Source organism: Drosophila sulfurigaster, chromosome 3, assembly GCF_023558435.1.
Source record: "Drosophila sulfurigaster albostrigata strain 15112-1811.04 chromosome 3, ASM2355843v2, whole genome shotgun sequence".
NCBI lineage: Eukaryota > Metazoa > Arthropoda > Insecta > Diptera > Drosophilidae > Drosophila > Drosophila sulfurigaster.
In genome coordinates, this window is record NC_084883.1 from 9,904,838 (window position 1) to 9,927,237 (window position 22,400).

Here is a 22,400-nt window from a genome sequence, read left to right on the forward strand (position 1 = left end):
TTAATGAGCTATCTAAAGATTTTTCATAGTTATGAAATACAAAAGAACTCAAATTTTTACTTTTTTCCTTTTTTCGATAATATAACTAATGGTTCTTGTAATATATATTGGGAGAACTTATTTTTGATATATGATTTAGTAATCCCTTAATTTAATAAAAGTTATATTGTTTGTTTTTTAAATTTGGGACCCAGCGTAATTGTAACAAATTCGTTTAGGACAGCCATATTTAGCCAGTACTTTATTCTAGATTTAAAAATTGGCTTTCTTGGATCAATTTTAATATTTTTAAATTCTTAAAACAAAATCATATTCTTGATTTGAGAATGTTTTTGATATTCCCATTTGACTCATAATCAATCTTATTTTAAGTATATCCAATCTAGAACATTTGATCTTGATTTAAGATTTTGCCTCCTTGGTACAATTAAAACAAGATTGTATTCTTGAATTTCAAAATTGGGCAATATAGAATTTTTGTAGAATTTTGATCTCGATTTGAGAATAAATCTTCTTGGTACAATTTTGATATCATATAATGATGATTTAAGATTTTATTTTTGATTTTAGTACGTTTTTTCTTTCTGATTTAAAAAACATTACTTTCTAGTCCCCTTAAGTTTCATAATCAATTGCCCCACACAATCTGCTCGATCCAGTCGGTGTAGAGATGCACCTTGGTATAAACACTGGGAAACTTGTAGTTGCCACAGATGAGACCATACGAAGTGATGCCAATGATCTGCTTAAGGCAATTGTAGTTCGGATGCTGCACAAAGATCGGGCCACCAGAGTCGCCATTGCAGGTGTCCGCCATGCTCGAGCTGGAGCCGGCGCCGGCACAGAATTGAGTCCGAGGCACGATGCGATTCTCAAGTCGCTCCATGCAAATGTCATCGCTATAACGCTGCAGAGCAGCCTTGAGCAAATGCGATGACTTCTGTCCACTGTTGCTGGTGTGTCCCCAGCCAGCGGCTGTTAAAATAAAATGTTCATCTCCACTGCCAGGTGGCAGACAGGCGGGTGTCACATACTCATTGAGCGTGGCATTTCTGTCCAGTTCGAGGAGTGCAATGTCATGATGGATGCCGCCATCGTCGTCTTCTGTGAACGAGGGATGCACCACATAATTGACCAGCTGAAAGTCCTGTGGTTGTGCATCGTCCTCGGTGCTGTTGTAGTCAAGTTCTCCCAGACGCACCACAAACTTGGCAGATTTGAAGTTGGGATCGAGGCGCTGTTCTTTCGTCTCCGTTGTGGCCAAACAGTGGGCGGCAGTTAGCACAAACTTCGGATGGATCAGTGTGCCTCCACAGTCCCAACTTATGCTGTTGCTGCCGTGTTGTCGGATACCCAAAAGGGCCATGAAGGGAAATTCACGAGAGGCTGCCTTGGTGCCATCCACAATGAGGGGCGTTGAGCGACATGAGGATCTGACATCATTATAACGACGGCATTCTGCGTGTAACGAAACCGGTTTAAGTACTAGTTAAGGTTTAGTTGAGTGTACACGACTGTCGCATACCCGGGTACAAAAAACAGATTTCACGCTGATTAACTTTCAATCATTTTTTGGGAGCACAAAACATATTTCACACTGATTATCCAATCACATTTGAATTCCTAGAAACCATTCAGCATTCGGCTATTATTATTTGTATTTAAATTCTGGACTTCGACATTTGTATGCTTCGTTTTAAAAAGAATTCTGGAGCGTGGTTTAAATTCCAAATAAACTTGATTTGCGCAGAGTTCACAACATTATCACCAGCAACTTTAGTTGCTCCAGCTTTGCTAGTTGCTGAGATCTTTGCGATAATATAAACGGACGGACAGACAGACAGTAGATATGTTCCATGTACCCTCCAAATCGATGACTACCGGGTGTAGGAAGTGCGATTGCGAGTAACGCTCGAATTATTTACCCTTCTCAAACATTCGTGTCGTGTCCACAGGTTTAACATTCTTTTGCTGCGCATTCAGAGGAAGCGGACAGCAAACAATATCGTTAAACTCGTCACAATATTTGACATTGTTGAAGCCGATAATTTGCAGATTGTAGAATACTGCGGGACAGTCCGTTGCTGTTAATTCTTTGCACTCGCCCGTCCCCCGATCGCAGAACTCGCCCAGCACACTTCCAATGGCCGAGATAAACAAAATGGATAAGAACTTGCAGATCGCGTCCATTGTATCCAACGGCAAGCGAGAAACTGAGTGATGCCTCAAGCCATTTAAAGTGCGTTTGCCCCAAAAATAAAAAAACCCACAAAAAATTATATTGCGCATTCTCAAAACTTGATAACGCCCCCCGTTCATTTCGGTTGTTGTTCATCTCACCACTCCATAATTATCAGTCGTTTTGTCTAATATTAAAGCTTGTGAGAGACCCAGTGATATTGTGTACTGAATAATTAATACCGGAGAATATTCAATTATCTCTATAAGAGCCTGTGTCGTGGCGCCAAACTCATTCGTATTTTTATCGATAACTAAGAAATAAATCGACAGCATGTACAGTCTCTATTTCCAGTGTAGTGCAATGTTGACAGAAATTCTGATCGATTCAGTGTGACCGTTTTATAAATATACTGCCCTAACTGTGGTCAGCGCATATTAATGTATGTTATATATTTTAGATAAAGATCAAAACAAACATTCTAAAATAATTCTGTTAGCTTACACATTTGTATTTGCGTTTTTTATGTTTTTGCGGCCCTGGTTCACGTTTGTGAACATGCAACAGGTGATCGGTACAGTCGATATATGGCTGAGCAGAATAGAAATAAATCAGACTTTGTGGTTATCTGCAAATATCATTCGCAAATAAATAACGAACAATCAAATAACGAGTATAATATTGAGATCTAATAAAACCAAACACTATTTGTTGTTATTTTGCGTTACTGGATTTCTTGCTGCCCTGGTTCACATATGTAAACACCGAACAGATGATCGGTACAGTCAATGGATAACTGGATCAGCTGTGATGGTGATTAAAACTCAAACTAAGCTGTATAACTCAACTCGAAGTCACTCCAGTGCAGTTTCTCACTCGTAAATGAGTCCATCAATTCTGTTTTAAAAACAAGTGGTTAAACTTTTGTGAGTTCCAGTTTTAAATATAAATAAATAATTTTTACTATAAAGTGTGGAAGATATGTTTTTGTGTATTCGTGTATATGTTTTTGTTAAATAATGATTTCTAAGAAACATATTAAATTATTTGCTGTCAGAACCAAGAAGATAGATGGCAATATCTGTGCATTAGTAATATAAATAAACTAAGTGAAGTGACTTTTAGATATGATTCAAATACAATTATGTGTATAATAAAGCTGCCCGTGGAAAACTTATGTTTTACAATATTTATTTTGAAATTCATTCCATTAAAAATTATGAAAGTGAATTTAGAATCATGAAATGTTTTCTACAAAACAGCTGATTAAACTGAACTGAAACATTTGAAATTTATGTAAAAATAAATAATACTTTGTCGCGGTGTGGCAGTCTAAAGCGCAACAGAAAATACAATGTATATAGTATTTGTTTTTTTTTACCAAAAATTAAGCATTTACGCCTGTGTTGTATTAATATAAATTCAAATAATCAATATATTTTCAAAAAGTTTGCATAATATTAAATTGTTTGCTAACCGGGCTAACAAAGATTACAGACATTTAACAGAATACAAAAATACTCCCAGGGCGGCATTTAAGCAGAATATGTACAGTAGTTCAGTGTTGTTAATAGGCAGCGGAACAAGTTTTTCGGTTCTTTTGATAACTCGTTCATGAGAACTTGTTCTGGACGAAACTACACATTCTACTCGACGCCGAACGGTGTGTTCGCGCACACTTTTCCGCAAAAAAATATTTTTAAGTGTAGAAATAGGCAGAAATATTGTTTAAAAATTGCTCTAGCAATTACTGCATCATTTTCGGAACGCGCTCTCACTGTTTTTACGCCCGGATGCATATTTGTGATGTGGATATTTTGTGATTAAAAATTTTCACCATCTGAGGTACGAAGAAAAAAAAAATGGTTGAAAAAATTTCCGCCCAACAAAGAACCGACGCCGACGTAGTAGCCGCAGTAGCCTATAAATATAGCCGTCTCGCTCTACCATCGGTCATTCGACTGACGTGCTTGAAAAGTGCCGCAACTTCGTTAATAGAAACTTAACAAATTTAAAATAAATTGTGTAGCTCAAATCTACATAAATTAAAATTTTCAAAATGGCAGTGTGTGAAAATATCTCGCCGTGCGAGTGTGTATACAATAAATCGCGAAAACGCAGCCATTTGCAAAGCAGAGTTGCATTTTCCATGCGACAGGCACCGATAAGAAGCAATGTAGATTGACAGTTGTGAAAAATGTGTGAAATGTAATGGTTGCACAGCAGAAATAAAATTTAAATTTATTTATGAGGCATATACATATATAAGTCATTGATTGACCCTGTGTCGTGTGTGTGTATGTATGTATGTGCACGCATCCATATATTCATGCTTATATATACAGTTTTGCCAGGGATGAAAAATATCCGGTCTTTAACGAAACACGCGAGACAAAAATGAGTGTGTGTGCCGACTAAAAAAACATTTCCCGCCATTTTTTTTTACAGATGTCTCAAACATGAATGAAGGTAATTCAGCAGGAGGGGGGCATGAAGGGCTAAGCCCGGCCCCTCCTGCTGTGTCAGACCGTGTAACTATACAATCAACGGAAAAATCAGTTACAACGCCAAAATCAACAGCCACAGCAGCTAACAACAGCAAAGCGACAACAACGCAGCAACTGAAAACCAACAGCAAACAACAACAACAGCAGCAGCTGCTCAGTGCGCAGCTGCCTGTGCCGCTGTCGAACTTGTCGACAGAGGCAACGGCAGCAGCAACGTCAACGTCAACAGCAGCAGCAGCTTCCTCCTCCTTTACCTCCTCCATAAAAATAGAAGCCCCCACAAGTGACAATACGTCGCCCCCACAGGCTAAGCGTCAGCGATTGGAAACAGGAGGCGACGCCAACAGCAGCAATAACATTGTTGGTGCTATTAGCAGCAACATTGTTGGCTCATTGCTGCCGGCGTCTGTTGTGGCGAGCAGCGAATTTGGTGGCGCGAATTCATCTGCATTGCAAGACTTGTGTGCGCTCAGAAAGCGCATCCTTCAACAGAAATATCAAATTTTGCGTAATCTTAAGGAAAGGTAAGTCTAAATGTGTACTTTATTGGATTTGCATTTGTATTCATTCATTTTCGCATTTCGTTTCGCAGACATCTAGAAAATGTGTCCGAATACTTTTATTTACAAAACGGTGGCAGTATGATGGACTACCCCGCGTGGCGTAAGAAGACACCAACACCGCAGTTCATCAGCTATAGCAATGCGAATCGTATCGAGCAGCTGATACTCGAAGATAAACCAACAACATCCGCCGCTGCAGCAGCAGCCGCTGTGACCCAAACACAAACCCATAAAACCAATCAACAGCAACAGCCAACTGAATCAACTGTTGTTGGCAGCAACGTTGCAACAACAACAACTACAGGGACAACAGGCGTACAATTGGATGCAGACAACAGCACACCAAAAACGGTTAGCAATTAATATCATCTATTATTTATTATGATTTACTTATCACAAATATTTTAAACGATAGAATACGCAATCTCAACTACCATCGAAACTTGGTAGCAACACAACCGCAGCAGTTGCAGGCGCAGCAATAGCAAAATCGAGTCCAAGTAGAGGTGGACAGACTACAACGACAACAGCACCAGCAGCTGCCGCAGCGACTGGAGCCGTTTCCACAACCAGCAGCTTAGTGGAGACGAGCGGTAATGCCTTGCCACCGGAGGCGGAAATTAAAATTCCATCAGTTGGTGCAACGCCAGTGGCCGTCTCCACGAAGCTACCCGCCGCCGTAGTACAGTTGACGCAGCAAGGTAAGCATCAAATGTTTTTGGAAAAGGATTTCAAATCCTTTAGCGGGAAACTGTCTCAATCTCTCTCTCGTATCTATCTCATTGTTATTATTTTGTGTTTTTGTTGTATTTCCGTTTGTGTTTATGTTTCAAAATTTATTATTGTACATTACTCAAAAATGAGAAACATGCAAAAAGAACAGAAAATATTCAAATTTATCAACATTTACAACTTAAAAATTTGCATACAATTAAGTTTAATATACATGTAATACCAACTGCTAGCAACTCCCAAACAAAACAAAAAATATCGCGTCCAGAGCAACTGTCTAGCAACTACTAAATAAAGTACAACGCACGCCCTGCACAATACCAATAAAGTTGTCGTCTCTCCAAATGCAAAACAACTTACATTTTGCTCCACTAATATAACAAATTTTACACACCATTAAACATAAAACACACACATACTTTAAATACTAAAAAGATATTTACATGTATGCATAATATATTTAATAACAACAAACATAATATTCAAATTCATCACTATACAATTACATTCATGTATTGCTGTATATTTGTTTTTCGATTCCCACTGTTTTTGTTTTTTCATTATGATTTTTCATCCTCTCTCTCACATTTGTTACTGCCGCCTACAAATCCTAACGCACAACTCTACTCTCTCAACTCACCATCAAATTGTATCGTTATAATATAGGTCACATACCCGGTAGACCTCTAGGAGGTCGTCACGGTATGGTCTTCGGTCAAATACCCGCGCCTCCTGCCGTAGGAAATTCTTCTGTACCTTTGGTGCCAGGTGCTTATCGTTCGCAACAAAAATCAAAAACCTTAAAAAGTCATTTTATTTATTTCTTTAACTTTTTACATTGAGTGGTTTTTTCTTTAATATAAAAAAGCATTCATTATTTCAATTATTGTTGCCACCAATTGATAAAAGTAGTGCATTATACTTATTGATATTCTATTCATTCGATGTGTCTAAAATAATCTATTCTATTGTAATTACAAATTTATCATTTACATTCTAGAATTGGTGTTCCATTCATTCCTCATTTATTTCATTAACTTTTTTTTTTGTTGCTTATTTTGCTGCCCAAATTGCGCCAAGTTGAATTTTGAATTGAATGTACAATAAACATTTGAATTTAGTTAGCAAAATTATTCATTAGCTTTAGCATTAATAGTTATTATTTAAAAAGTTGGTTTACCAATATAAACTCTCAATTTATTTATTTAAAGTCTTGCGCATAATTAATTAACAAATTCGGCACGCCGAATTAAATTTATGTTTCTCTGCAATTCGGCTAAATAGGAATCTGAAACATTTCCCATTGCACCTAAAAGCGTTTTCTTGTACGCCAATTCAATGCGCTTGAAAATCGTAGCTGTGTGCCAGAGCAAAGCTAAGTTGCAAGTGACTTTTGAATTATTACCACTCGAAAGTCCATAACGCTGAGTACATTTCTAGATCAAACTGAATAGTATATAATTATATTATAATATATGTTGCACCTAAAAGCGTTTTCTCGATCGCTTTATAAACGCCCTTGAAAATCGTAGCTGTGTGCTAAAGCAATTGTTGCGGTTGCAAGTGACTTGATGCGTTTTAATTGCTCAATTCCATTTACACTGTGCACATACTAATATTAAGCCATAGATTGATCCTTCCTCTGCAAGCGCACTCTGTGTCACATTGACGCCTTCATGTGATGACAATTTGTAAGTTTGCTATAACAAACTGATGTTGCGATTTATCCATATGATCATGTTTTCAAAATGATTGCATTGAATTACTCGCCGTACATTTGCTTCAGATTATTTTAAGTGACGGTGCTGATGAGATAATACTTAAGAATCGAGCTAGGAGGAGTTTTGCATGAGTTTGTCTTAGAATTTGACTTTTTCGTTTTTGATTGATTTCTATAGCAGACAATCCGAATACATATATAAAACACAATATAATTCGCAATAAAATATGGTTAAAATTAATTATCTAATTGATTGATTTGAACGTTTTTTCATTATCTCTTACGTATCGTGTTGCTTTAATATGGTAGCTTGTGATTGGATGATGCACTTTTCCAGCATGCAAGTTGGCTAAGAGCTTTCTACGGTTTCTTGATATTATTTTCGACTAATGCATAACTTTTTCAATCGCTTTTCTTCAAAGGTGGCACTCCGTTGGTGCCCTGCAGTAGCTCTGGGGGCTCATCGGCGCTGCGTCGCCCAAACTCCCAGCCAAATGCAACGGGACAAACTGGCGGCGGAACATCGGCGGCAACAGGAGGAGCAAGTGGAGCGACACCAACGCCACTGTACACAGGCGCTGGTGGAGCCAATGGAGCTGCTGCTGGTAGTTCCTTGACAACACCTTGTACCCCTGGCGGTGGCAGTGGCAGCCTTTTGAGTCCACTTGCCAGCACTGGGACACCGAACAGTGCACAAGAGTTTTCGTTTAAGGCGAAGCAGGAGGTTTACGTGATGCAGCGTATTTCCGAACTACAGCGAGAGGGATTATGGACTGAGAGGCGTTTGCCCAAGCTGCAGGAGCCCAGCCGCCCCAAGGCGCATTGGGACTATCTGCTGGAGGAGATGGTTTGGCTGGCAGCTGATTTTGCGCAGGAGCGTAAATGGAAGAAGAATGCGGCCAAGAAATGCGCCAAAATGGTGCAAAAGTATTTCCAGGACAAGGCCAATGCAGCACAACGAGCTGAGAAGGCACAGGAGCTCCATCTAAAGCGAGTGGCCTCCTTCATAGCACGTGAGGTGAAGAGCTTCTGGTCGAATGTCGAGAAACTGGTCGAGTACAAGCATCAAACGAAAATCGAAGAAAAGCGAAAGCAAGCTCTCGATCAACATCTCAGCTTTATTGTTGACCAGACCGAAAAGTTCTCCCAGCAGTTAGCCGAGGGCATGAACAAAAATGTGCCCGATACGCCAAGTTTAACCTCAAGTCGTCTCACTTCACCCAAACGCGAATCAGATGGTGAGTTTAATTTTATATTGTATTAAAATGGTTTAGTAAAGAAAATATGAGAGATTGTAAAAATATGGTCTTAATTTATAGTAACCATTGATCTCAGATATTTTACTAAAATTCTAAGAGAGCACCTGATGAGAAAATAAAACTGAAACGTTGTCTTGCTCTATTTTTGAGCTCTACGATGTTATTAAGGGATGGTCGCATTAGCGAGGCATTTGTCTGATGCTTATTCAAAAAGCATACACATCTGCATAAATATGTTGGCAATTTGATTCATTTTAATTATCTCTATTAACAGATGAATTTCGACCAGAGTCTGGGTCGGAGGATGACGAGGAGACAATTGCCAAGGCCGAAGAGGAGGCAGCTGATGTCAACGAGGAAGTCAAAGCTCTGGCAAAAGAATCTCAAATGGACTTTGATGATTTCCTTAACGATTTGCCGCCAGGCTATTTGGAGAATCGTGATAAGCTACTGCTTGAGGAGCAGAGCTCAACAAAAGGCGCAGCGGCATCTGCTACCGATCCTGATGCTGAAGAAAGCGATGATAGCGAGTTTCAGGCAAAGGAAGCTAGCGATGATGATGAGAACACAATCAGCAAACAGGAAGAAGCCGAGCAGGAAATCGATCATCAAAAGGAGATTGATGAACTGGAGGCGGACAATGATTTGTCCGTTGAACAGCTGCTGGAGAAATATAAATCGGGCAAAATTGATGAACCGCCCAGCGCTAAGCGGCGTAAAATGGCTGTGGAGACCTCAGAGCAGGATTCAGATGATGATTCGACGGCAGTTGAAGATTCAACCGATGGCAGCGAAATGGAAGCCAGTGATGATGATGAAGATGAAGATCTCTCAACCATTAAAAGCGACACCGATATGGATGATCGCGAACAGGATGGTCTCAAAAGTTTATTGACAGACGCCGATGGTGATGGCCCTGGCAATAGCTCTGCTGTTGCGAGCAGCAAGGACAACAAGGATGCCATGCTCAATGATGCCGCGGCGTTGGCCGAAAGTCTGCAGCCCAAGGGCAACACATTGTCCTCGACGAATGTCGTGACACCGGTGCCATTCCTTCTAAAGCATTCGTTGCGCGAGTATCAGCATATCGGACTCGACTGGTTGGTCACAATGAACGAGCGCAAGCTCAACGGCATCCTAGCCGATGAGATGGGTTTGGGCAAGACCATTCAAACAATTGCGCTATTGGCGCATTTGGCCTGTGCCAAGGGCAACTGGGGTCCGCATCTGATTGTTGTTCCCTCATCTGTGATGCTTAACTGGGAAATGGAGTTCAAGAAATGGTGTCCTGGCTTCAAAATACTCACCTACTATGGCACGCAGAAGGAGCGTAAGCTGAAGCGTGTTGGTTGGACAAAGCCAAATGCTTTCCATGTCTGCATCACATCGTACAAACTTGTGGTACAGGATCAGCAAAGTTTCCGGCGTAAAAAGTGGAAATATCTCATATTGGATGAGGCGCAAAATATTAAAAATTTCAAGTCACAGCGTTGGCAGCTGCTACTCAACTTCTCCACCGAAAGGTCAGTAAATTACTAAATTTGTAATTGTTTGTCTTTTGTTTCTGTTATTGCCGCAAAATGCTGCTAATTGCAAGCACCAAAAATCAGTAACCATGCGACTGCTAAACTAGCCTGGGGACTACGCTTGGGTGCTAAAATTAAAACACGCTATAATGCCGCATATTTAACAAGAGCATGCTAATCCAGCCTTAGAATGCTTGTGGCCTTGTTTTGAGACAATGTTTTCTCTTTTTTTAATTAATATGTTTCGATTTGTTCTTGTTTCTGTTGTTGCACGGAAATTAACGGCAAATTATTGTATTGTTTTTTTTTTTTTAAATACATACTAATCTTACGAATTTCCTTCTTATTTAATAGGCGTCTGCTATTAACTGGCACACCGCTGCAGAATGACCTCATGGAGTTGTGGTCACTTATGCACTTCCTCATGCCGTACGTGTTCTCTTCGCATCGCGAGTTCAAGGAATGGTTCTCCAATCCCATGACTGGCATGATCGAGGGCAATATGGAGTACAACGAAACATTAATTACACGATTGCACAAGGTAAATATTTCTTATAATTCTTCTTCATTGTGTATGGCACCTAAAAGCGTTTTCTTGTACGCCAATTCAATGCGCTTGAAAATCGTAGCTGTGTGCCAGAGCAAAGCTAAGTTGCAAGTGACTTTTGTATTGAAGCCATTCGAAAGTCCATAACGCTGAGTACATTTCAAGATAAAATTTAATAGTATACATTTTGCACCTAAAAGCGTTTTCTCGATCGCTTTATAAACGCCCTTGAAAATCGTAGCTGTGTGCTAAAGCAATTGTCGCGGTTGCAAGTGACTTGATGCGTTTTAATTGCTCAATTCCATTTACACTGTGCACATACTAATATTAAGCCATAGATTGATCCTCCCTCTGCAAGCGCACTCTGTGTCACATTGATGCTTTCATGTGATGACAATTTGTAAGTTTGCTATAACAAACTGATGTTGCGATTTATCCATGTGATTATGTCCTCAAAATGATTGCATTGTATTAAGTAGCTCACAGCTGTCCTTTATATTTCCATTAAATATTAAATTTCTTGAATGATTTTTGCTAATCAATAATAATTTCTTGTATATCTTCAGGTCATTCGTCCATTTCTGTTGCGTCGGCTTAAGAAGGAGGTGGAGAAACAAATGCCAAAGAAATATGAGCATGTGGTCATGTGCCGTTTGTCCAATCGTCAGCGATATCTGTACGAAGACTTTATGAGTCGATCGAAGTGAGTAATCCAAACACTAAACGACTTCATGAAACAATATTAAATGATTTTCATTGCCTTAATAGAACCCGCGAAACACTGCAAACTGGAAACTTGCTAAGTGTGATCAATGTGCTGATGCAACTGCGAAAAGTGTGCAATCATCCGAATATGTTTGAAGTGCGTCCCACGATATCTCCGTTTCAAATGGAGGGCATTGCATTCCAAACGCCAAGGCTAGTCAGTGACATCTTGGAGTATGATCCATTCTCGGTGAGTTTTGGACACCACATTGGGAGAGGAAACATTTGAATGACACTTAAATGATGATAAACTGTCACTGAATATTGCGACTCAATCTATTTTTGAGAGAGTTGCGATTGTTATAGGATGTTCGCTGTTGCGAGGCATTTGCCTGATTTCAAGTGCTCAAATAATACTTTTTAATAATTATGTATGACAATTTATTAATTTCATATTTTGTTTCGTCTACAGCAAGTCAATTTGGACACTGTTAACTTGATGCTGTTGCATCTGGAGCAAACGATGACGGCCTACGTTTCGCACAAATCACGTTTGTTGGCGCCGCCTCGCAAATTGATCGAGGAAATCGACAGCGCTCCTCAGCCGCCACCTCGTTGCCCAAATGGCAAGTATCGCTTTCACATTCGAGTACGAAGTGCTGAGCTGGCACAGCGTATCAAGCTGCAGGCAGTTCGTGTAGGAGCAAGTCCAGCCATGCGTTTAGAAGGCTCGAAGATTGTGCCAATGCGCAGCTTGTTGCCAAGTGGGCGTGTGTTGAAACGGGTCAGCGGCACAATTAATCCTATTAATATGGCGCTAAAGCCAGTGATAATTAATAGTTTGGTATCAACGCCGACGACAATTGCCAGCGGAAGTAACGCCAGCAACTCAGCGCTTAATGTGTTGGGAAGCAGTGCAAAGCTATTGAGCACGAGGTCGCCTATGAGTGCACCGACGCCTGCTAAGGTGGCCAAGACTATGCAGGATGGAAAGCCCTTCTTCTACCTGACACCCGCCACAAGTGCTGGAGGTGCTGGAGCACGTTTGACGCTCACTAGCAAAACGGCAACAACAATCGGATCAACAGCAGGCTCAGCCACGATAACGAGTAGTAATTCAGCCGGACAATTGCAACAGCTTGGCAAGGATCCCATTGTGAAAGATCTGGCTTCACATGTCAAGTTGACAGCGCAACGCCAAACCAATGGCAAGTCTCAGGACGACTGTTCGACACCAGAGGACTTGGAGGATCCTTATCGAGTGCAGCAGCTCATACAGATGCGTAAGGAGCAGCGATTGGCCTCACTTAAACGCATGGCCAACATCAATCGGCGACGCACCGATGCTACGCCCATCTATGGCTCGGATTGTCGTGAGGCCATTGAGAATTGCATGCAGGCGACGCGCACATTAAAGCATTCCACATGGCAAACGCGGGGCTATGCAAATTGCACCGTTGCCATGCGTCAGCATAGCGACACCTGGTCGCTCAATCTGTTGTTAAAGAGCCTTGAGCAACGATGCGTCGAACTGTCTCCGATCTTTGCCAATTTTGTGATCTATGTGCCATCAGTTTGTGCACCAAGAATTCGACGTTATGTGCAGAATTTATCATCAACACATTGGCAAAATGAACGGCGAATTGAGGAATCGATAACGACAACGTTATCGCCGAAGCTGACAATGCTGCATCCCATAATTTCCGCAATGACTACACAATTCCCGGATCCGCGACTCATTCAATATGATTGCGGTAAATTGCAAACTTTGGATCGTCTGTTGCGTCAACTGAAGGTCGGAGGACATCGAGTATTAATCTTTACACAAATGACAAAAATGTTGGATGTACTCGAGGCATTCCTCAATTACCATGGACATATTTACCTTCGATTGGACGGCTCTACACGTGTGGAACAGCGTCAGATGCACATGGAGCGTTTCAATGGCGATAAGCGAATCTTCTGTTTCATTTTGTCCACACGTTCTGGTGGCGTTGGTATTAATTTGACTGGCGCCGACACTGTGATCTTTTATGATTCGGACTGGAATCCAACGATGGATGCACAAGCCCAGGATCGTTGTCATCGCATTGGACAGACACGTGATGTGCACATCTATCGTCTGGTCTCTGAGAAAACCATCGAGGTGAACATCTTGAAGAAAGCCAATCAAAAGCGTATGCTCAGTGACATGGCCATCGAGGGTGGAAACTTTACAACCACATTCTTCAAAAGCTCTACCATCAAAGATCTCTTTACGATGGACCAGAGTCAAGAGGATGCACAAGAGAAACCAGATGAAAAAGACAAAATTGTTGCTGCTGAGCCAGAACCTGTTTTCGAAACCGAGAAGCAATCGCTGCGAGCCTATGAGCATGCACTTGCTGCTGCTGAGGACGAACAGGATGTGCAAGCCACAAAGACGGCCAAGGCTGAGGTGGCTGCCGATCTGGCTGAGTTCGATGAGAATATCCCAATTGCAGACGATGCAAATGCTGAGGGTGGACCTGTTGAATTGAGCAAAGCTGATCTGGAAATGCAGAATCTTGTGAAGCAGGTGAGTTTGAAACTTGATTTACATTCATTTCATGGTCAGCGTTTGGTAGCTAGGAGCTTCTTCGCGCTCCTTTGAATAGCAAACGTTGCCCAGAGAAACTTCTACACGAAGCGGACGTTCAGACATAGTTGCAGCGATCTAACCCACGCTCGATTATATCACTCAACGTCAGACATAAACTTTATAACCTCCAATTCCTAAGAATTATTTCTAATTAAAAATGTACAATCCTCGCTTTAGCTTTCGCCAATTGAGCGTTACGCTATGCGCTTTGTAGAAGCCACCGGAGCTGCGTGGACAGCGGAACAATTGCGTGCTGCTGAGGCAGAGCTGGAAGCGCAAAAACGTGAATGGGAAGCTAATAGTTTGGCAGCCATGGAGAAGGAGGAGCAGTTACTCAAACAGGAAACGGAGGCCGAGGAGATGCTGACCTACAGTCGCAAGGATGCAAGCAATCAGGTTAATACTAAACAAGATTCCAATCCAATAAACAAACGAACACCAGGTGTAGGCATTAGGCTAACTAAGCATAATAAGCGCGATAAACGGTTTAAGCAAACCTCCATGGCCCGAGGTCAAGGTCCGGGTTTAAGTAGAAGTATTAGTAACAAACAAAGTTCACCAGTGCAACAGGTTAGTTCTGTGCGTACGAGACGAAACAGTCTCAATGTGACTGCGCCCGCAAGGAGCAGTGGCAACAGTAGCAGCAGTAAACGGTCATCAACTGCAGCGACGTCTACTCCGACTCCAGCTAGGCGACAGACGCGTTTACATTCGCTGAGTGTAGCTGCAGTTGTTGACACACCAACACCCCCCTCTAGAAAGACAACGCGCACAGCTTTAGCGGCCGCGGGAACTCCACTCACTAGAGCGGAGGAGCGTCCCAAGCGTCAATCAGCCAATGTAGCCATGAGCAAGTTAATGAAGACACCAGCTAAATCAGTTACTGCACCGACAACGACAACACCCGTTAAGAATAACACTCAGACTAAACGTAGAGAGAGCGTTTCGTTGACCACAACGGCAGCCTCTAGGCGAAAGTTGCTGGAGAGACGTGCGACAATATCAGCGCCACTTGCTTTGAAGCAGGCCAAGAGCCGTAGCAGTGATGTTAGCGATGGTGATGAGGATGAAGATGAAGATGAGGATGACAATGAAGAAGAGGGAGATAAGGAAGATGATGATGAAGATGCTGAAAACACATTAATATCCGTGGATAGTGCCGAAGATGATGAAGATGAAGAGGAGAGAGAACAGAATGAATCCACTGCGGCATCTGGTTCCGAAGCTTCCGAATCAAACTCTGTGCAAGAAGACGTAACACAAACAGAAGATGAAGATGAAATGCAGGAAGAGCGCCTGGACGATGATGATGATCACAGCGGTGACGATGACGATGGCAATGACAATGACAATGAAGATGTAAATGTGGAAACACAATCCAGTTCAAGTTATGCGACAGCCGGTGACGGAGCGAATAGCTTAGACACCTGGAGTGCACACAATCAAGTGCAGGATACGACAATGACCAGTTCCACGTATTACAATGTGTCTGAAGAGTCTGAAACGGATGATCCCAATGATCCTTTAACGGTAGCCAAAACAGAGATCAAAACAGAAAACAAGGAGTCGACGCCGGCGGTGCAAAGGCAGCGCAGCATTAGCAGTCGAGTGGGAAGCGATGATAACAGTGGGCACACACCTCGGACACGCTCAAGAGGCTCAGTGAAGATTAATCTATGGACGCTAGATGTGAGTCCAGTGCCAAGCAGTGGTAGTCGAAATGTGAGACGATCAACACCGCGTAGCGATTCAAATTCACAATCAAATCCAAAGCCAGCGTCGCGTCGCTCGCAAGCATTAAGTAAACGAACTGCGGTCGCTAAGTCCGAAGAGACCCAAACAACAACGTTGAATCGGTGGATAACCACAAGACCTCGAGTAAGCCTACGATCCTCAAGTGGTGGCACATCCAACACTGCTGGCAACAGCGCAACTTCAACAGCAGAGACAACAGGCGCCAGTGCAAATGGTGCCAGTGGCAACAGGTGATAGCGGATATGATGAGGATAGCAATCAGTATTAACAAAATGTGGTCTCTGGTGCAAATCTCTGCTGAGGCCAAGAAGCTGCGTGTGCTGTGTGATTTTTTGAGGGTGTTCAAACGGTGTGTGGAAAATACTGCATTTCTGATCTTAAGTACGAGTATTTTATAGACTGTAACAAGTTTCCTTGTAAGTTAGTTAGGTGGCATAATCAATGCTAGGCAGTGAGAATGAGTAAAGGAGCGGTAGGATAACAAATTGTGTATAGAATAAGCAGGTAGGGCAGCAACTTTTGTGAGTGAGCACATTTCCCAATGACGCTAGCTTAAAGTGAAATAAGAGGGGGAAACATGAAGAGATGAGATTAGTCAAGTAATTGAACTTTAAACGAGTTTAATCATCTGTATCAACAGTGCTTGCAAATCCTATGCACACAATAACTGATATTTTATAAAGATTATTTTATTTAATTGGCACTTTAAGCTGGTTACGTTGGCATCTCAATGAGCCAGGCCAATTGAGAGGCACCAGATATGTGATTGCTGCTGCCCCCTAAGAGCATTAAATAATTAAGAACACTCGATCCCAGATTGTATATAAATATACACCCGATATCATCAGAATATAGTTTTAGACCTTATATTTAAGCAGTGTGCGGACAACTTAAAAACAAAACTAAAATATTTACTTGTACTATTATTAATTTCGTTGTTAAAACTCTGTCTTAAGTCTTCAAAAACACTCTCAACTGCGCCTTAGTTCATAAGTCCCTAGGTAACTTTCTTTAAATTTATGGTAAATGTTAATATTTTTGCATTCGATAATTTATTTTGTATTATGAAAGAAAAAAACCAAAAAACAAAACCTTAAAAAGTTTAGAATTAACAACAATCTAAAGACTATAAGCATATAGATTGACTAACAAATAAAACAGAAGAATCGATTCGATATGCTTTCAAAAAAGAACAAAATGTATTTTAAAGACGTTGTGGTTTTTATTTGCGGACAAATTTCGTGCGTGATACAAGATTTTAAATATAGAAGACAATTTGACAAAGTTGGAAAAGAATAAGCGGAAATCAAAATATTCTCAATCATATTATTTTCTGTGTTACCGAATGTAGAATTCTGTTTTGGTGTCGACAAGAAAACAAACAAAAAAAAATGTACGAATTTAATTTATGTGATAATATCTTTTAAATATCCAAGTCGATGTAAGATCATTGGTTTATTTGTTGGCCCGATGCACCCTGATCCAAAAATCCTTACCTAACCACCCAACAACAGCCTCTCACAATTCCTTTACATCGATTTCCGTGTATAGAAGTTCCATAGACTTTGCCAATTGTTCTTCAAACGACGTACGAAATGATTCCGGGAATAAAGTAAAATCTACCACGTCATAAATCTCGTTAATCACGTAGAATACGATTTTGGGATATGCGTTAGTTTATACTAAGCCATAAGCCAATAAACACCACCACCAAAACAGAGTTGCTTCATACGATACGAAAATAATATAATTGAACGTTTATTCTTTTCTTTAACTCCGCTTCGCTTCGCTCGGCTCGACTCGTCTCGATACACTCTCAGGTCTGGATATCGCGCAATTGCATGGAGGAGATGCCTGTAAGTAAAACATTTGAATCACAAACGTTTCAAAAAACATATTCTATTTATTTCTTGCCCTTTGCCTATTAGATGTGGTGCCCGCCAACGCCGCCGCAGGATAATAATGATATCTACATCGATTATTCGCTGTCGTTCATATACGATCTCGATCCTATTCCTGAAACTGAGCTGCCGCCTGTCTATGTGCGCCGTGAACTTAAAAGATCTCGCACTGATGCTGGTTTCGATGGCAGCCGGCGACCCAACAAAATGCGTCGTGAGGATAATTATGTGCCTCCACGATCGTTGTTTGATCGGCCAACGGCGCAGCTGGCGCGACTGCGGCGTGAGCTGAAGAATCAACGATTCCGCGGCAGCTTTAAGCCCAACTCAATGATACCGGGCCTGAAGCCACAGATACCCGCCAAGCCGCTGACTGAACCGGAGGCGATGAGCGAATGGTGTGTGTTTGAGGACATGGCCATATTGCATGTGCTCATCAATTTGCAGGGACTGCCGTGCAGTCTTATGCTCTTATCACCGGGCCAGACACCCAACTGGGATTTGGTGTCCGAGATGGTCAATTTCTGTTCGAAGACGTATCGTTCAGCCAGGCAGTGCCGTTGGCGCTACGAGACGCACATTCAGCCGCGGGAGGAGGGCAAAGTGGTTGAGAGTCCAAAGAAGCAAAAGAAACTGAAGCCCATACTGCGCACCGAGTACATGAAGAGTCCGTTGCGCTATCTGCGAACCACACAGCTCTATGCCAGCGACAACAATTCATCGTTCTATAAGGTGATGCGACAGCGCTTCGATACCATCAAGACGGCGTACTTGAAGAAGGCGCCGCCACCAAAGCGACAATTCAATGCACCTAGCCTGATGAACCCCAAGCATATGGGAGTGCTGCAGAAGTTTGGCATTGCCAACTATGATCAGCCGGTGTCGCCGAGCAACATTGCAGACATGATGAAAGCTAGTAAAATGCGTGACAAGCAGCGCGGTCAAATGCCGCCGATGCAACAACAGCAGCAGCAATCGGTGCAACAACATCAACAGCCAATGCAGCAACAACAACAGCAGCAGCAAGTGCAACAACAAGTGCAACAACAAGTGCAACAGCAACAACAGCAACAACAACAGTTGCCAACTGTTACCACCGTGCAGCAGACCGTCGAGTTGGTGCCCAGCACAACGGCAACAACAGTTACGGTGCCCGCTGGCAACACGGGCCAACTGCAGCAGTTGCAGATACAGCACTTGACCAGCGCGAATGTGGCACCAACACAACAAACTGCCATTCTAGTGCACCAGCCACAGCAGCAGCAACAACTGCGCACACAAACGACAACTCAGCAGCTGGTGAAGACCATTGTGGGCACCACGGCCAATCTGACAGCCGGACAGCTGCAGCAGCTGGCCCAGCAGACGTCGGGCAATGCGGGTGGCAATGTGCAGCTGCAGACAGTGTCACAAGGCGGCGGTCAGTCGAGCGTCAGTGTGGTGCTCACCACGCCCGTGCAATCCTTGCCCATTGCAACGCATAGCAATGTGAATGCCGCGTCAACAGCGCAGATTGTGTCCATCTCGTCGCAATCAACGCTGCCGGTGAACACTGCACCACAACTGGGCAGCATTGTGCAGACGCAAACGTTGCCGCAAGTGGTGTCGGTGGGTCCGTTGACCACTACATCTGCCAGTCAACAGCAGCAGCAGCATCAACAGCAACAGCAGCAGACAACAACGGGTACAGTGACCACACTCAATACGGCCATGTTGCGTGGTCAACGCATCGTCTCCACTGGCGGCGCTGGCGGCAATACCCTTCAAGATGTGGTGCTGCAACAACGCATGCCCAGCCTGGGACAGAGTGTGAGTCCAGCACAATTCCAGGCACAGCTGCGCTTGGCGGCTGTCTCCGGCGCCAATGCTACGCAGACGACGCAGCTGGTGACCACCAAAGGCATTCCGGTTAGTGCATTGCAGCAGAGCGGTAAGACGGTGCTGCCAGGCACGCCGCAGCCAGCGGCGCATATACAGCTCTACCGACAGCGCAATCTGAAGGTATTGCAGACCCAACAAGCAACGCCTGGCGGTGGCACAGCTAATCTGAATCCAACCGTGGTGCAAACGGCAGGCGGTGCTTTGGCCACGGGCACAATCATTCAAACCGGCAATCTGATGCAGACGCCCACGCATGTGACCAGTCAGAAGGTCGCCGTGACGGGTATGCCAGGGGCAACCACAGTGCAGGCGGGCAACGTGGTGAGCACGGTGCAAATGCACGGTCAGGCGCGCACACAGTTCATCAAGCAGATGACGGCCGGCAAGCAGGGTCTGCCGCGTCAGGTGCTGACCCCCGATGGCAGCGGGGGCGGTGGCACAGCCACTGGGGCCGGTGATATGCTGTTGGTGAAGCGTCACAACATTCTGGCCGCCCAGAAGGCACAACAGGCGACAGGACCGCTCTTCACTACCACCAGCAGTGGCGGTGGCGGTGCACAGCAACAGCAGCTGCCCGTCGCTGGCATAACGCAACAACAGCAGCCACAACAGGTGACGCAGCAGCAGATTGCTTCGCTCGTCAAGGCATCCACTGCAGCGGCCGCGAGTGGCAGCAGTGTGAGTGCTGGCGGCGTGACGGTCTCGGCAACAGGTCCGCCCACAGTGCAGGCGGGCAGCGTTAATATGACGTTGCCACAACTGAAGCCAGGCAGTCACATCAAGGTGGCCATGCCCAATCAAATGCGGCACCTGCAAATGCAACAGCAGATGGGCATACCACGCAAGATTAGTCGCATGACGCAGCTGGTGAGTGCGTCGGGTCAGCCAACAGCGACGAATATTGTGGCCACCACAACGGGGCCACAGCAGCAGACACCCGGTGGCGTCACCGTCTCGCCGGCTGCCCAGCAACAGCAACAACAGCAGCAGCAGCAGAAGGCAACGCCAGGCGGTGGCAGCGTTCAAGCGCAACTGCTGCACATACAGAACACCAAGGCGCTGTCCAATTCGGTGACTGTGCAGCAAATTCAGCAGGTGATGCGCAGCGGTCAGCAGACGGGTCTAGTGCTGGGTAAGACGAGTGTTGGTCGTGTCATACCCGTTTCGGTAGCTTCGCAAGCGACACAGCGTCAGACTATACAGGTATGTGTGAAGAGATGTTCTTTAAAAATGTTTGCAACTCTATAAATGTTTTCATTATTCCTTTTAGGTGGTTTCTGCTGCTTCGGCACAAGCGTTGGCTGCTGGCGGTTTGCGTACAGGCCAGAATATTGCCGGCCTTAAAGTAGCCACGACTGTGGCACTGCAGCATAATCAGCGACAAAATGCCAGTCCTGTGCGCCTGCAGACCACAGCTGGTGGCAATTTGCTGGCCGTGGTTCAACAGCAGCAGCAGCAACAACAACAGCAGCAACAGCATACGAGCATTGCTGGGCCCACAGCTGGTCCGGCTGAGGTGATGACCATCACACAGACCACGGCTCCGTTGCCAACAGTGAGCAGCTTGCAGCAGCAACAACAACAGCAGCAGCAACAGTTGGTGGGAGGCGTAACACAGACGCAGCCGACGACGCAACAGGTACGCACGCTGGTGAAGAAAAAGATCATGATCAGAAGCGAGAAAGAATAACATTTGGCGAGTCGAGCGGGTGCTCGGCCTCGCAATCGGCGTACCACCACCATCATTACCTCCACAAACAACTCCACGAACACAAGCACCACCTCCACTAGCACAACCTCCACCACCACCACTACCACAAATACAGCCACAGCAACAAGCACCACAACAACGACCAAATGCATCGTCGCTACAATTTCAGTGGACAGCAATTTCGATCCGAACGTGAACGTGTGACATGTTCCAAATTATTGAATGCTTTCAACTCATTTCAAGTTTTCGATATCATGCATTATTGTACTACAGTTCAGCTCAGCTCAATCAGTCAATCAATCGACCCGATCAATCAATCAATCATTCGCTTAAAATGTACTTAAAAAACTTTTGTTTCGATTGGTTTTACAGCCATGAGCGGCGCTCGCCTGGTGCAGGTGCAAGCAGGAACAAGCAGGATATGAAATGATGATGTTGATGTTGCACTCACAAAATTCACTCACACACACACATGCAAGCATGATAGCTTAATGCTGCAATTAACTGTAATTATATAAATATAATACAAATACAAAAAAAGGGTCTAGCTTTTAGTAGTGTATTAATCCCAATCTAAGATACAGCTGATCAGCGGGAAACGCAATTGTACATCGCATATTCCTTAAGCTTTCCCCCGAGACAACGCTGTATGTACATTTTCGGTAAATTTTAGAACATTAGAACCTGCTTAATTCTAGATTTTTAACTATTAACTATATATGAATAAGTAAATATATAACTTATGTTTTAGCATAATTTAAAATACAATAAAAAAGTATTATGATGATTATAAT

At 43.4% G+C, this 22,400-nt stretch overlaps 2 protein-coding genes, 1 long non-coding RNA gene and 9 other non-coding genes across 15 annotated transcripts; 11 read left to right on the plus strand and 1 right to left on the minus strand.

Annotated features, from left to right (window-relative positions):
* Window positions 1–593: 593 nt before the first annotated feature.
* Window positions 594–2,289, minus strand: LOC133844795 (venom protease). Its single transcript, XM_062279057.1, has 2 exons — window positions 1,926–2,289; window positions 594–1,458 (listed from the first exon to the last, which is right to left on the minus strand). Exons 1-2 carry the CDS (start codon window positions 2,287–2,289, stop codon window positions 629–631), a joined length of 1,194 nt encoding a protein of 397 aa, XP_062135041.1. The 3' UTR covers window positions 594–628.
* Window positions 1,405–2,605, plus strand: LOC133844796 (uncharacterized). 2 transcript variants are annotated; one of them, XR_009894635.1, is made up of 2 exons: window positions 1,405–1,893; window positions 1,956–2,605. It is a non-coding gene; the product is annotated as an uncharacterized LOC133844796 (long non-coding RNA). The 2 variants fall into 2 exon arrangements; XR_009894634.1 differs by having other exon boundaries at window positions 1,405–1,843.
* Window positions 2,606–3,823: 1,218 nt separating this feature from the next.
* On the plus strand, window positions 3,824–22,364 carry LOC133844519 (helicase domino). 3 transcript variants are annotated; one of them, XM_062278550.1, is made up of 14 exons: window positions 3,824–4,024; window positions 4,628–5,210; window positions 5,279–5,600; window positions 5,665–5,950; window positions 8,124–8,939; window positions 9,235–10,483; window positions 10,841–11,027; window positions 11,600–11,736; window positions 11,802–11,988; window positions 12,211–14,295; window positions 14,536–14,754; window positions 17,934–17,969; window positions 18,042–21,098; window positions 21,166–21,710. In XM_062278550.1, exons 2-14 carry the CDS (start codon window positions 4,639–4,641, stop codon window positions 21,583–21,585), a joined length of 9,573 nt encoding a protein of 3,190 aa, XP_062134534.1. In that variant the 5' UTR covers window positions 3,824–4,024; window positions 4,628–4,638; the 3' UTR covers window positions 21,586–21,710. The 3 variants fall into 3 exon arrangements, with proteins under 3 accessions (XP_062134534.1, XP_062134535.1, XP_062134533.1); XM_062278551.1 differs by lacking the exon at window positions 3,824–4,024 and adding an exon at window positions 4,167–4,387; XM_062278549.1 differs by lacking the exon at window positions 3,824–4,024 and adding an exon at window positions 21,979–22,364 and having other exon boundaries at window positions 21,166–21,534.
* LOC133846660 (small nucleolar RNA psi28S-3316) lies at window positions 7,286–7,417 on the plus strand. Its single transcript, XR_009895001.1, has one exon. It is a non-coding gene; the product is annotated as a small nucleolar RNA psi28S-3316 (small nucleolar RNA).
* LOC133846658 (small nucleolar RNA psi28S-3316) lies at window positions 7,461–7,594 on the plus strand. Its single transcript, XR_009894999.1, has one exon. It is a non-coding gene; the product is annotated as a small nucleolar RNA psi28S-3316 (small nucleolar RNA).
* Window positions 7,625–7,761, plus strand: LOC133846655 (small nucleolar RNA psi18S-841/snoR66). The gene has a single exon (XR_009894996.1). It is a non-coding gene; the product is annotated as a small nucleolar RNA psi18S-841/snoR66 (small nucleolar RNA).
* Window positions 9,059–9,166, plus strand: LOC133846633 (small nucleolar RNA Me28S-Am2589). Its single transcript, XR_009894974.1, has one exon. It is a non-coding gene; the product is annotated as a small nucleolar RNA Me28S-Am2589 (small nucleolar RNA).
* On the plus strand, window positions 10,556–10,702 carry LOC133846667 (small nucleolar RNA psi28S-3378). Its single transcript, XR_009895008.1, has one exon. It is a non-coding gene; the product is annotated as a small nucleolar RNA psi28S-3378 (small nucleolar RNA).
* On the plus strand, window positions 11,063–11,194 carry LOC133846659 (small nucleolar RNA psi28S-3316). The gene has a single exon (XR_009895000.1). It is a non-coding gene; the product is annotated as a small nucleolar RNA psi28S-3316 (small nucleolar RNA).
* Window positions 11,222–11,355, plus strand: LOC133846657 (small nucleolar RNA psi28S-3316). Its single transcript, XR_009894998.1, has one exon. It is a non-coding gene; the product is annotated as a small nucleolar RNA psi28S-3316 (small nucleolar RNA).
* On the plus strand, window positions 11,386–11,523 carry LOC133846656 (small nucleolar RNA psi18S-841/snoR66). Its single transcript, XR_009894997.1, has one exon. It is a non-coding gene; the product is annotated as a small nucleolar RNA psi18S-841/snoR66 (small nucleolar RNA).
* Window positions 12,033–12,141, plus strand: LOC133846634 (small nucleolar RNA Me28S-Am2589). The gene has a single exon (XR_009894975.1). It is a non-coding gene; the product is annotated as a small nucleolar RNA Me28S-Am2589 (small nucleolar RNA).
* Window positions 22,365–22,400: the final 36 nt, after the last annotated feature.